Genomic DNA, 12,427 nt, shown 5'->3' with positions numbered 1-12,427 from the left:
GAGTGTGTGGTCTCCATCCTGCCTCAGTCCCCAATTAGCTGGTAATAAATGATTGAGCGCTACACCCCGAAGGCTACAGGATGAGTGAGCAGTGCATCTCCATAACCGTAAACCCAGCAGGTAGAGGGAGAGAGAGTAGACACGGGTGGACCGACTGTTCCTCTTGGCTGCTGAAGCAGAGATAATTGGACCCAGGTTTTGAAATGTTGGTATTCAGGTCTCAGGGCCAAGTTTTGACTTGTCACAAAACCCCTAGCCAGACAGTTCCTGCTCCGATGAGGCCCAGAAAATGACATATTTTGACTTCCTGGCAGAGTGGTGGTCAGGTGACACAGTCCCTGTGGAGTCTGGGAGAGGATTATGATGTGGACGGTAAACAGATGTGGTCAGGTGACACTTCTCATGTCTGGCGCAAGACCACTGGAATGTTTATGTTTGTAGAGGTTTCACAAATCATTTTAGGATTTAGCCTTCTTGGTCTGTGTTTGGGGGACAGGGGGTTGATCCTACAGGGCTAGTGTGGTTAGGGTTAGAGGCCTCTGCAGCAGGGGTTTTCAACGGGATCACTACTTACCTCCAGTCACTCCTGAGATCAAAGGTCTCTCAGGCTGCGGTAAAGTGAGCTTCGGGAAGGTTGTGGGTTCGATCCCTGTCTGTTACACAGTGTATCATAAACAGTAGTAGAATGGGTTACCATTGAGATACAGTATTTTCAGTAAATGTCTGACAGTACACACGCTCCAGTCTTTCATAGTCATGAAGGTCTCTCGTCACTCTGTTTTCATCAGCCAGTGTTAAATGTGTTGCTCTAAACAGTAGTCTCATGGGTTACGGTATTTACACAATTCTTTTAGGTTTTAATGGGGGGACTTGTGTCCCTAATCGTGTTTGTTTTTTTTCCAGTAGTTACTTACAGTACATCTACAGTTACTTATCTACATCTGTATGCAGTATGTATCTGCTCTGTTTTATTCCATTGCTGTGTTTCCTCTTGAATATGCAGACATAGCAGAAGAAGGAGGCAGTGGGGGTTGCAGTTGGGCTCATGTCCAGAGTGGACAGGATAAAGCACATCTCTGTATAGATTTTCCACACTGTGTTCACTGTGCTGTCTGAGTAAAGTGTTCCAGATTAACAGACGTAAGAGAGAGTCTATATGAACTGGCAGCCTTACGCTCCAGGAAACACTGAAGGGAAACTGGCCTCTAAAACTCTTACTAGAAGCTCCAGACTGCCATTTGATCTGTAGTCAGGCAACGAGTCCGGGGAAATTCCAATGTTGTTATTTCACAATCAAGAGCAGCTTTTTCATATTCGTAGAGGTGGAGAATGTATTAGGTACATTATAGGCGTTATAAGGGTCGGTGATGTTCAATCTATTTAGTTTAGCGATGTAGCGTTCTTTGTCTTGGTCGGTGAAGTGGGACGTAAACTCAGATGGTCTGAAGTTGCCACTGGCGCTGGTGCTGCATACATTGTTTTCTATTCTGCCAATATGGCGCCGTAAAACAACGTTTCGTGACTCGAGTCACGTGATATCCGGAGCTCTATTATTGTTTGAAATGTAACAGGATTGACTCGGCCAAGTAAGGTATGACACAGTCCATCATAATCCTGCCAAGCAGACAAGATCGGTTTTGTGTGTTTATTGTAATTGTAGACATATTGATAACAAGGACAAAAGGAAAGCAATCATATAATGTGTTTCAACTCTCAATGGCCCAGGAGAGGCGTCAAGTAGGAGTTTGATAGTTGGTATCAGGTAGGAGTTTGATAACTATTAAACTTGTTTGATAAACTAGTTTGATAACTATCAACTATCAACTATCTAACTTTTTCATGATTTGAATGTATGTTCTTTATACTTTATTCTCACCATTATAGCAATAATATTTGAGCCTCCACTAGGAAGCACCCTTCCTAATGTGGGTCTCTGTTTGGGCTGCACTCAAGGCTGGCTGTCAAGAGAGCACCGGTGATCTGACACAGCTGCTCTATTTAGCATACACATCGTATTCCTCGGGTGTAGAGAGATGGTATGTTTGGATTTATATGCCATTGAGTTCCTTTTTGTTTCAAACTATAAACATTGTTTTGTTAAGTGTGTGTGTGTGTGTGTGTGTGTGTGTGTGTGTGTGTGTGTGTGTGTGTGTGTGTGTGTTTATCCACAGGTTGCAGGAAAGGAGTACTCCCTGTGGGATGACTTCCTGGTTCAGGGCAGACATGATGGTGGGCAGGAAATGACCTTGAGAGATCTGCTCCATCATGTCAAGGTACAGTCTCCCTCCCTACACAGCCAAGACAGACCCTCTTAACTGTACTCTTAATCTACACACACACACACACACACACACACACACATGTGGGTGCGTGCATGCGTAGGTGCGTGCGTGCGTGTCTGCATAAATGCTTGTGCAGCTGTAGATATGTTTTTATCCTGTCTGCACGTTGCCTAGTGCTATCAGACCATCACACCAACTACAGGCTATGTGGTGGGTGTGTAGCCACTAGCCCTGAGCCTAATATTGGCTTGTTGATTCCTCTTATGTTTATTTTGAGAATAGGCAGAGAAAGGAATTGGCAAAAACAAAGTTGCTCTCATTTGCTCCAGTTTCCCCCCCCTAACCTTCGACTTCCAAGGATCCTGTGGTTTATTTATGGAGACACGGCATCACTTCCTGAGCTGAGGTTGTTTGAGGTGACAGCTCTTCCCTCGATTGTAGTCTTCTGGGTAGAATCGGCTCTAAATCACTTTTACTGTGTCCATTGAATTGTCCTTCAATTATTCAATTATGTGATGCTATTAACTGTTTAGGATCTTTCTCTTAACCCGTTAATATCACACTTTGAATCTCTGTTTGGCTTTGTTTTTGTTCTTTTTTTGCAGGAGAAATACAACTTGGAGATCACCAGTTTGTTTTATGGGAATGCTATGTTGTACAATGTTGGCTCCGATCACAAGGAGAGGCTGGGACAAAGGTATGTCTGTTGAAATCGGCGGTGCATTTATGCTGGGGTGGGGGGGGGGGTACTGAGTGGGGCACTCATATTTTTCATTTTATTGGACAGATACAGTGAAGACAGACAGGACAGTAAGGGAGAGAGGGCATGTCAGCAGGGTATGGGCCGGATTCGAACCCATGGCGACATGGGCATATGTGTGCACTGTAGACTGTGGTGGACTGTAGGCATTATGCACTGTAGACCACTGGACCACCCCAGACCACATTTATGCTGTTTAGACGTCCATAACTGCAGTACCATATCTGAGCTGAGGATTGTGTGTGTCAAATCAAATCACATTTTATTTGTATAGCGCATTTCTTACAAGATGCAACTCAATGCGCTTCACACAATGAAAGTGTTCAGTCAATCAGTCAATCAATCAATCAATACTGACAGAGCCGCGAGCAGGCAAAAGTAAAAACCTGTATACTATGTAGCCAGGAAAAATTCCCTTGCAGCCCTCTACCAATAGAGCGACTACTAGCCAGTTTGCCTACCAGTACCCAGCGGTCCCCAAGGGGAGGCCAAGGACCACCGGCACAAAGCAAGCAAGCAAGGGCAAAAACCTGTACACCATGTATCCAGGAAAAATTCCTTGCATATTATCGGCGTACACACTGTCCATAAATTTAGTGTTATATTTGCATCGTTCTGCATCCGGATGGTCACAGGTCCTGCCAAAAGAGAATCTTAAGCACAGTTATGATGCAACAACACAATAAAGACAATAAAGATGACAGCAATACAACCTGATGGTGGTCCTGGTACACCCTTGTACCGGTTCCAGTACTGCTCTAGGTGCTATTTGGAGCTGACAGTGCCTCATCAGCACCCGGGTCCATTTTCCTGTCAACACAAATCTCAAAACACGAGTATGGTGTAATGGCCTAGTGATCCTAGTTCTATAATGTCCAATGTCTCCCTTAGTATCAAAAGGCGACATTGAGTAAGTAGGTTTTGAGGTCACGCTTAAAAATGTCCTGAGTTTTAGACAACCTCAGGCCCTCAGGTAGGGTGTTCCACAATCTAGGAGCATATATGCTAAAAGCTGATCCTCCAAATCTCTTTGTCCTAGCCTCTGGCACTATTAAAAGTTCCGTGCCACTAGACCGTAGGGGTCTAGCTGGTGTGTATCTTATGAGCATGTCCACCATGTAATTGGGTGCATCACAGTGAAGTGATTTATAAACTAGTAAAAGGATCTTAAAGTCTATTCTATGACTGACAGGGAGCCAGTGTCAGGAGATCTAGGCAGCACGGTTATGACTAGACCAAACACACACACACACACACAAACATTTCCTGTCCTCTTTGAGGAGTGGAGGAACAAGAGTTAACTTGCTGTGAGTGTTGTCCTCTCGGCTTGCCCTGCCACTAGCCATGCGGTTTAAGCATGCATCCCTCTTGATATTGCAGCACACCAAAGCAACTCTTTATAGAGGGCATGAGATGACTCTCTCTCTCTCTCTCTCTCTCTCTCTCTCTCTCTCTCTCTCTCTCTCTTGCTCTCATTCTCACTCAAAGTCATGTGCCAACAGAGAAGAACATGTATCCTCAGGGCTTGTTCTTAGTTCAATGTTAACGCTAACAGAGAGGTGTTTTTATGGAGTTCTATGTGGAATGAAACAACAGGCTAAAAATCACTCAACAGCAAAAGGTTCAAGAGAGGTTGCTCTGATTTATAATTTTTTTTTAAAAACGTAGAGTTCTTGGCTCCCCTTCCCAACGCCTATCCCTTGTTCCTCCTGACACTTCCCCTCTCCCCCTCCTCAACCCACCCCTCCCCCCTCCCCTCCCTCCCTCTGTTCCTCCTGACACTTCCCCTCTCCCCCTCCTCAACCCACCCCTCCCCCCTCCCCTCCCTCCCTCTGTTCCTCCTGACACTCGGTGTCTGTCTTCCTGGCTGTGTTAACACCTCAGTCCCTGGAGAGTCTGGTGTGTCTGCACGGCCCTGGCCAGAGGAAGCTAGCTAGCTGGAGTAGGTCAGAGGAGAGAGAGGGTCGTGTGGACAGCAGGTCTCGTTTGACAAATGGCCTCGTTCCAGGAGCTGCATCCTGAGCTGTCATGCCCTGCCCTGAGCTTCCTGTGATCATTGGCCTGTTCTTATGGGCTGTGTGGAGGAGCAGTGAAGATCAAAACGACATGAGGAAAGAAAGCCTCTTTCACACATAGTTCCATGTAATTTCCATGGAATCCCAAGCTGTGCCAACCGGGCATTTTCGCTGTTCACACATGAGCCAAAAGCCGGTAGATTCCTGTGTTGCTCCCTTTCACACATGTCGGCAATTCCCTGGTTGCGCAATCTACTTGAATCATTGCATGCATTCAACTGGATGCACAACTGGAGCGGGACGGGTGCGTGGGACTGCCATGTACCATATCTGCCATACTAGTCCATACCTCAGTTTTTTATTTAAATATATGATCATAAATACATGTGGGACGGAGGTATGATATGGCAGATGTGTCGTGTGTGGTGGTCTTGCACACATGTCTCGTTCCAGCGAGTCAACTCGTATTACGAGTGCTTACCATAACCAAGTGCGCTCGCCAACTAAAGCACTTGATTACTGTTGATATAAACATACTATAGCCCACTAGTCCATAAGCACAGTATGGGAGAACTTGGTGATAAGCATAATACAAGTTGACTCAGTTAGACATATGGGCTCTGCGCTGTGGGCTATGCGCGATGCAAGACAGCTGAGAGGAGACGATGTGTGTGCACTAGGGGTGCAACGGTTCAGTTGGCCCACGGTTCAGTATGAACCTCGGTTTTTGAATGGAATTATACATGGTCTCGACCAGGGTAATTGCCTGAGCGGATTTCCCTGGTCAGTTCCCTTCAGACATGGAAAGGAAATTGCATGTGTGAAAGGGGGTTTATACTGTCTGAATGCCATTTGCAGGGTACAGTGAGTTTAATGGATGTGGCTATGCTCTACATGCCTCAATTAGAAGTGTGTCATGGCATCTCACCTTGCTCTGAAATCCTTCCATGTATGTCCCGTATTTCCATCCAGTGAAAGTTTGATTCCAAATATGCTTTTTGTTTTGTTTTGTATTTCCTGGAGTTTTATGTGCTCCTCCCAATATCTACGTATGAATCACCTATTCAATTACTGTGGAGCGCTGTTTAGTATCTGATAGTCCAGGAATCACTTAAAACATTTCACACACATCAAATAGTCACCAAAAACAAAAGCCTAGTGTTTGTTTTTGTCTTGTTTTTGGCAGTATATCTGATGTGGTGAGCTCGGTGACCAAGGCAGAGATCCCCCAACACGTGCAGATGTTGGAGATGTTCCCTTCGTTCGCAGAGGATGAGGACTGTGAGAAAGTACCACCCATCAGGTACCTGTTCAGATGATGTCCTCAAGAGAAGACATGCCCAAGAGGTCCAACAACTCATTCCTAACTGAACACTCCTGCCACTTCAGTCATCTGCTGAGATCAGAACAATGTGCACCCATCCATCCATCGAATTGATATTGAAATGTACCCTCTCCAATGTAAATCATGGTGTTGGTTTTTCTGATGGGAAATTCATGTGTCTAAAAGCTCCAGTTTGTCATTGTTTTGCCGTTGTTTTTCAACCTCTCTATACTCATGTAAAGAGGAGCGTTCCATGAGAAATAGCCTCTTCTTTGTCTAATCGAATTATTCGCCCCTTCATTGCCGTCCCTGTGGTGATCATCTGTGGTGAGTAATCAGCCCTGATGTTGGGCTCCACCTTGGTTCCCACAGCCATGTCTTTGTGATTCGCATCACCGCTGCTTTATCTTCCCTTTACCATGTGAAAGGCCCTCTGAAGGAAATGGTGCACAGTGCAGGTGACTGATAATGATCTCCACATCACGTCACCCCCCCCCCCCCCCCCCCCCCGTCTCCTCATACATAACCCAGCCCTCCAGCCCTGTCCCCTCATCACCATCAGCCACTGCTTAGTATGTTCACATGCAGACACAAAAATCTCAAAACAAAACATGTTCACTTTATGGGGTGTTTTGTGTTGATCGGTGACAAATGTCAGGTTGTGACACAAAATGTAAAAAAAAAAAAAAAAAGGCAAGGGGGCTAAATTCTTACTGAAGACACTGTATAAAACAACTCTATATCACAAAGAGAGGAGAGAACTCCACCATCCAACACTCACACTAAACCCAGATGAAGCACAGGAGTGGTGTTAGTGATTGTAGGGATCATCTGCTGAAGCGTGAAGGAAATGCATCCTTCCCTCTCTCTGGCAAGCCATGATTACTTCATTATTCGCTCTGATCAACTTGGGCCTTGGGTATTACCAAGTGACAGATGCTTAAGTATTTGCTTGCAAACATTCCCTCAGATTTGCGTGCGAGTCCTGTCTGTGTTGTGAAGTTAGGCTGGGATCATGTGCCAGGGCATATGGATTAGATGACCTGGCCTGGCCAGCAGCCGTTTGCATCCCCCCCCCCCCCCCACACCCCTACACACACACACACACACACACACACCCAGGCATGAGTTCCTCAAACACAGAAGACTGAGGACTGTGAGCAGGCGTTGACATGGCCTTCCTCTCTGTCCTTCTGGGACCAGTGCCTCTCTCTGTGGAGGCCAGAGGCCAACAAACCTTTGGCTTCACATGAATGTAGTCATCTCTTAAGCATCTCGCTCTCCTTAGCTGTAGCTTTATATCACTACAGGGGAATCTGCAGATCCTATCTCAAATACATCTTAATGATTTCATTAGAGATCATCTTTGACATGCTGTGACGTGATGTTATGAACCAAATAAAAGCTGTTGAAACAATGTAGTGGTCTGTAACTTCCTTCACGATGGGAAAGCAAGTTTTATATTCACCAAGCTCAGTCACAACAGCTTTTCACCAGATTTTCCACCTGAAAATCATGACAACAGTAGGGAAATGAAGACAACACCCACTTGCTGCTGTTGGTGTACGTAGTATTCAAAGGCTTATAGGAAAGTCTGCTGTATTTGAAGTGGACTGCCATAGTGTTTATGTAAAGGTATGTGTCTGGGTTAGTATTTTCATTACTGAAATAATGCCACTGCCTACTTTAGTGACAGATAGTGAGAATCTGTTCAACATCACAACCTTGCATTAACAAGAATGTCATGATGGTAAATACACACTTAACTCAACAATGATTCTTATTAAATAGAGACACTTTTTATTATTAAAACAACTTCAACATTATTGGAACATAAAGCGCATATAAAAAAATAAAATAACTTTTAAATCTGTGATAACGCGGTCCATAGCTGTGACATCACTCAGATGTAACCGATGATGTCGTTGCATATGATTGGCTGTCGACTGCCTGTCTTCATGAGGGCAGTGAACTGGTAGAAGTCTGTTCCCATTTCATGCAAGCCTGTATGGGACTGGTGAAAGAAGGGTTTGCGTGCCTGGAAGCCCACAGGACAGGACATGCGTTTCGGGGCCGCCGCGGCTCTGCTGACTCTGGAGGAGTCCGCTGGTCTGGCCCTCATCTCCACACTCTTAGTCTTGTTCATCCCTGCCAGCTTCCTGCGCATGTTGACCAGGAGGTCCTTGGCCAGGCGCCGGCCTGGGTTGGGCTTGATTACTTCTGCTGGCTCAGGACACTCTGGCAGGTCCATCCAGTTCTTTATGAGGTCAGCGAAGCTGTTGTCCCCCAGCACCAGGGGCTGTCTGTTCCTGCTGCGGCTGAGCAGAGACGTGGTCCAGTCCTCCGGGTCGCTGGCCTCGAACGAGGTCCAGCGCTCCAGGCAAGCGTCCGAGGTCGATTTGGGCCGGATCCGTCCGGCGGGCCCCCGGTTAGTGCGGAGACAGGCCGAGTTCGACACCCGCACGTTCCTGGTCCTCCTGAGCACCACGCCCTCGTCCTGCCAGGAGGCCTCGGAGTACCCCGAGTCGAACTCCAGGCTCTTCTCACTGCTGGGGGAGTCCTGTCCCAGCCGCTCACGCCCTTCCTCCTCCTCCTCCTCTTCCTCCACAGGGCTGGCCAGGCAGCAGGCAGAGTCGTAGGTACTGGCCTCACTGGCCTCCGAGATACGCAGGCGCGTGAGCCGTGTGAGCCGCTCCCGCTGCTGCGCCCTCTGATGGCAGAGTCGCGTCATGGCGAAGGTGCGGCCGGACGGCTCGCTCAGCGGCCTGCTCATCTGTTTCAGGTCCTGCAGTGACCTCATCATGTGCTGCACCTGGTCGTGCAGGCAGTCACTACCAGAGTCCCGCAGACACAGCTAAAAGAGAGATACAGAGAGAGAGAGAGAGAGATAGCAGATTAGATATGTCTTGTATAGCTGTAGATGCATTTGATTTGATTTTTCCTCTCCTGAGAAGAGGAGTTATGTTACAAATTTTAGAAATGTAAAAATAATAAAAATAATATGAGTGAGTAATTAGCTCCTCTTCCAACTAAACCCACCGACCCTCGCTCTAGATGAAACTAGATCAGTTCCCGGCATTCCGCCACCACATTACCAAGTCAAGACATTCCTCCCAAACCTCAGAGCAGCTTTATGGAGAGGTTTCTCAGTAGCATGCTGCTAGTATATGAGAATATGGACTCTGGGAACAGGATGTCCATTGCCTCTTTAAACTGGAGAGGAAGTTTAACAAACTAGCCTGATGAATCCTAGAGGAGCTCAACAACGCACATCCTCTACAATAAATCACAGGATGCCTAAGAGATTGGTCTTATATTGTCCAGCAGGAAATGACATCACCATTTTGGAATTACACAATGGGAGCTAGGACCACCGTGCATGAATCATATCATGTCATCTTTATCATCTGAAACATGCATGTGTGGAGCAGATGGAAACCTCTCTAATCCACATAGAGGGCATTATGCTGATAATGTAGGCCACTTTGCCTACCGTTCTATCTTTTAATTAACCATAAAGAGATACACCTTTACAGAGACTCAATCTGATTTATATTCCCCCAGATCACGAGGTCACTAATTAGGTTACAATAGTATTTCAGTCATATTACAACAACATTATTAGGATGCCTCTGCCAGGTGTGACTCATGGATTGGGAACCACCCTTGAGTACATCACATCACATAAAGGTAAGAAGTTCACATGGTGAAGTGTGTCTAAATCAGGCCTTTGAAACAGAACAAAGCATACAGTATGAAAGGGCCTTCTCCTGTACTTTCCCTGTACAACAAATCCCCAAATTTAGAAAAGAACACATTCTTCAGATTGGAAATGATGTCATATGTTTTACTTTCACTTCTTTGTGTTCGTTTCTCTGTGTTTTCACAGCACGCTTGTTAAAGCACACAGAACTCCAACAATCTGTGTGTTAGCTAACTCCCTCCCTGTCCTCTCTGGCCAGTCTGCAGTGTGGCACAGAGGAGGAGACCAGTGACACGGTCCCTGATGTTATCACAGCTGTGTGGACTTAACCATTTGGCTCCAAATGAGAGCTGTATTTGACAAGAGTGAGACAGAGCCTTGGAGGGACTTCAAACCCATGGTGTGCCAGTGTCCTTCACACACACATCAGTGTTGGAGGTCTGACTTATTACCAAGCTGCCTAAACACCACACGAGGCCACAGTACATGACATAGGTCAGCTGAAGAGATAGTGCCGTAGGGTATCTGAGAAGGTAATACACACTGCAGCCGTCCAAGGACTTCCATTACTATGATGTTTTTAATCGCTATAGTCCAGGGCGCCAGTCATCGGTTGAGTTTAGAGATAAGGCATCAGGGTCAAGATATGGCCATCATCTCTGTGCTTCACTAACGGTTCAGAGACAAGGTCACCATGCACCAGATGGATGGTGGAGAGAGGCATGTATAGAAATGATGTTTATCAACCCATAATGTTATTAATAATATTACATCATATTAAGGAATATTATTAACAATAGACACATGCATACAAAACATGTCACACCAAATCTCAGCAATTGAGATAATCAAGTTAGAATAATCAACCAATAATACTGAATAGTGCTAATATAATAAATAGTGCTCTTAGTTCATTACATCTGGGTGGAAATGTATCACTTGATTATGGTTTGGAGGAATAACTATGTAAGTGAACTCAGATGTATATAACTATTTGCACGATGGTTTTGTTTACCATATTGGGCACTGGGCAGCCGACATACAGTAATTACACTTAACTATCACAAATGGCTCGAGGCTCCTAGAGAAATTGCATGGACATCTCAATGCCAGCATGTGTTTCTCGTGACACAGAACTTATATCAGTAAAGTATAATTACATCACAGGAGCTGGAGAAGACACATACGTCTTTTTTTGTTGGAGTTCTTACTAAAATAGAGACAGAAGGCTATCTAATCAAACAGCTGTTGATTATGTGAGATAACACGAGGAGTGTTCTTCGGCGTATCAATAACATGATAATTAACTGATAAGCTTAATTAATACATTTTGTCCTGATACAATCATGACAGCTCATGTCTTCACATTATAAATAGTCTGTATATTTTAGAAACTTACCATTGCTTTTAATCGAGTGTCTGACTCCGTCCCAAATGAATTACGCTACTTTTTCCTGCAGAAGTATAAAAAAAGAAAACATAATTAAAACAAGAAATAGGCTACACGTTAGAACATGTGCAGATACTGTACAACCGAATACTAAACATGGAAGGGAGACATGTTTTGAATCTGTCGATTAGGTTAGGCTACTTACATTAGTGGAATATGTACTCCTCTGGCTGAATTATACATCCAAAACTATGTTTTCTTTCGAAGTGTGAAGTGTACTCCGCGACCCTCGGAACAGAGTGCATGTGGTAGAGGGTCTGGCAGCACATTTGTTCTCCCCTCTCCCCCTCCTCACAGCCAATCACCGCCTCGCATCACACAATCAGCCAATAGCACCGCCTGAAACACGATCTCACACCTCAACATTCCATCAAAACATCAACACTTCCTTCACCTGAGGTTGAAACAGTCCCATTACTCATGACATTATGAGAATATATTCTACATGTAAATATCTCCGAATTTAATGATTGAATGATTGAACGAGTTAAGAGATTGTATTTAAGAGATTGTCAGTCAAATGTCAAATGTTAACTTCTTGAATTGACGGAATTTAAAATGGAATTGACCCCAAGACTGGCCAACCCTCTGTCCCCTTTATGCTCCTATCTGATGCCCCCCCACTATAGTAATGCAATCAGTAATGACATGTATATGATGTACGGTAATCATGGTCAGAATTTGAGAAGTGTTGCGAAAAGTGTATCCATTTAAACACAATATGAGGCCGATTCATTTATTTAATAATGTATGCATGGCCTCCAATGCATTTTCAGTTAGGATTCTTTTTTTTTGTTGCAATATTCCATTAACAAACAGTTTTTCACAAAATATTACGAAATCCCATTGTTTTACTTCCACAGTGGACTGATAAAAATAAATAAAGAATAATA

General features: G+C 44.9%; 2 protein-coding genes across 2 annotated transcripts in view; one reads left to right on the top strand and one right to left on the bottom strand.

Annotated features, from left to right (window-relative positions):
• The window catches only part of uba7 (ubiquitin-like modifier activating enzyme 7), a gene marked incomplete at both ends in the record, with an annotated part of 60,670 nt that extends 54,294 nt beyond the window's left edge, over positions 1–6,376 (top strand). The window contains 3 exons of the mRNA XM_080548155.1: positions 2,172–2,273; positions 2,888–2,979; positions 6,244–6,376. Coding sequence (XP_080404281.1) covers positions 2,172–2,273; positions 2,888–2,979; positions 6,244–6,376 — 327 coding nt within the window. The remainder of the gene's footprint in view (positions 1–2,171; positions 2,274–2,887; positions 2,980–6,243) is intronic.
• A 1,842-nt stretch (positions 6,377–8,218) lies between these two features.
• Positions 8,219–11,764, bottom strand: inka1b (inka box actin regulator 1b). The gene is made up of 3 exons (XM_080548656.1): positions 11,680–11,764; positions 11,484–11,538; positions 8,219–9,235 (listed from the first exon to the last, which is right to left on the bottom strand). The coding sequence occupies exons 2-3, from the start codon at positions 11,484–11,486 to the stop codon at positions 8,285–8,287; spliced, it is 954 nt and encodes a 317-aa protein (XP_080404782.1). The 5' UTR covers positions 11,487–11,538; positions 11,680–11,764; the 3' UTR covers positions 8,219–8,284.
• Positions 11,765–12,427: the final 663 nt, after the last annotated feature.

This window comes from Nansenia antarctica (assembly GCF_963989245.1).
Source record: "Nansenia antarctica genome assembly, chromosome: 18".
NCBI classification, from domain to species: domain Eukaryota; kingdom Metazoa; phylum Chordata; class Actinopteri; order Argentiniformes; family Microstomatidae; genus Nansenia; species Nansenia antarctica.
This window is presented reverse-complemented; position numbering and strand designations above follow the sequence as displayed.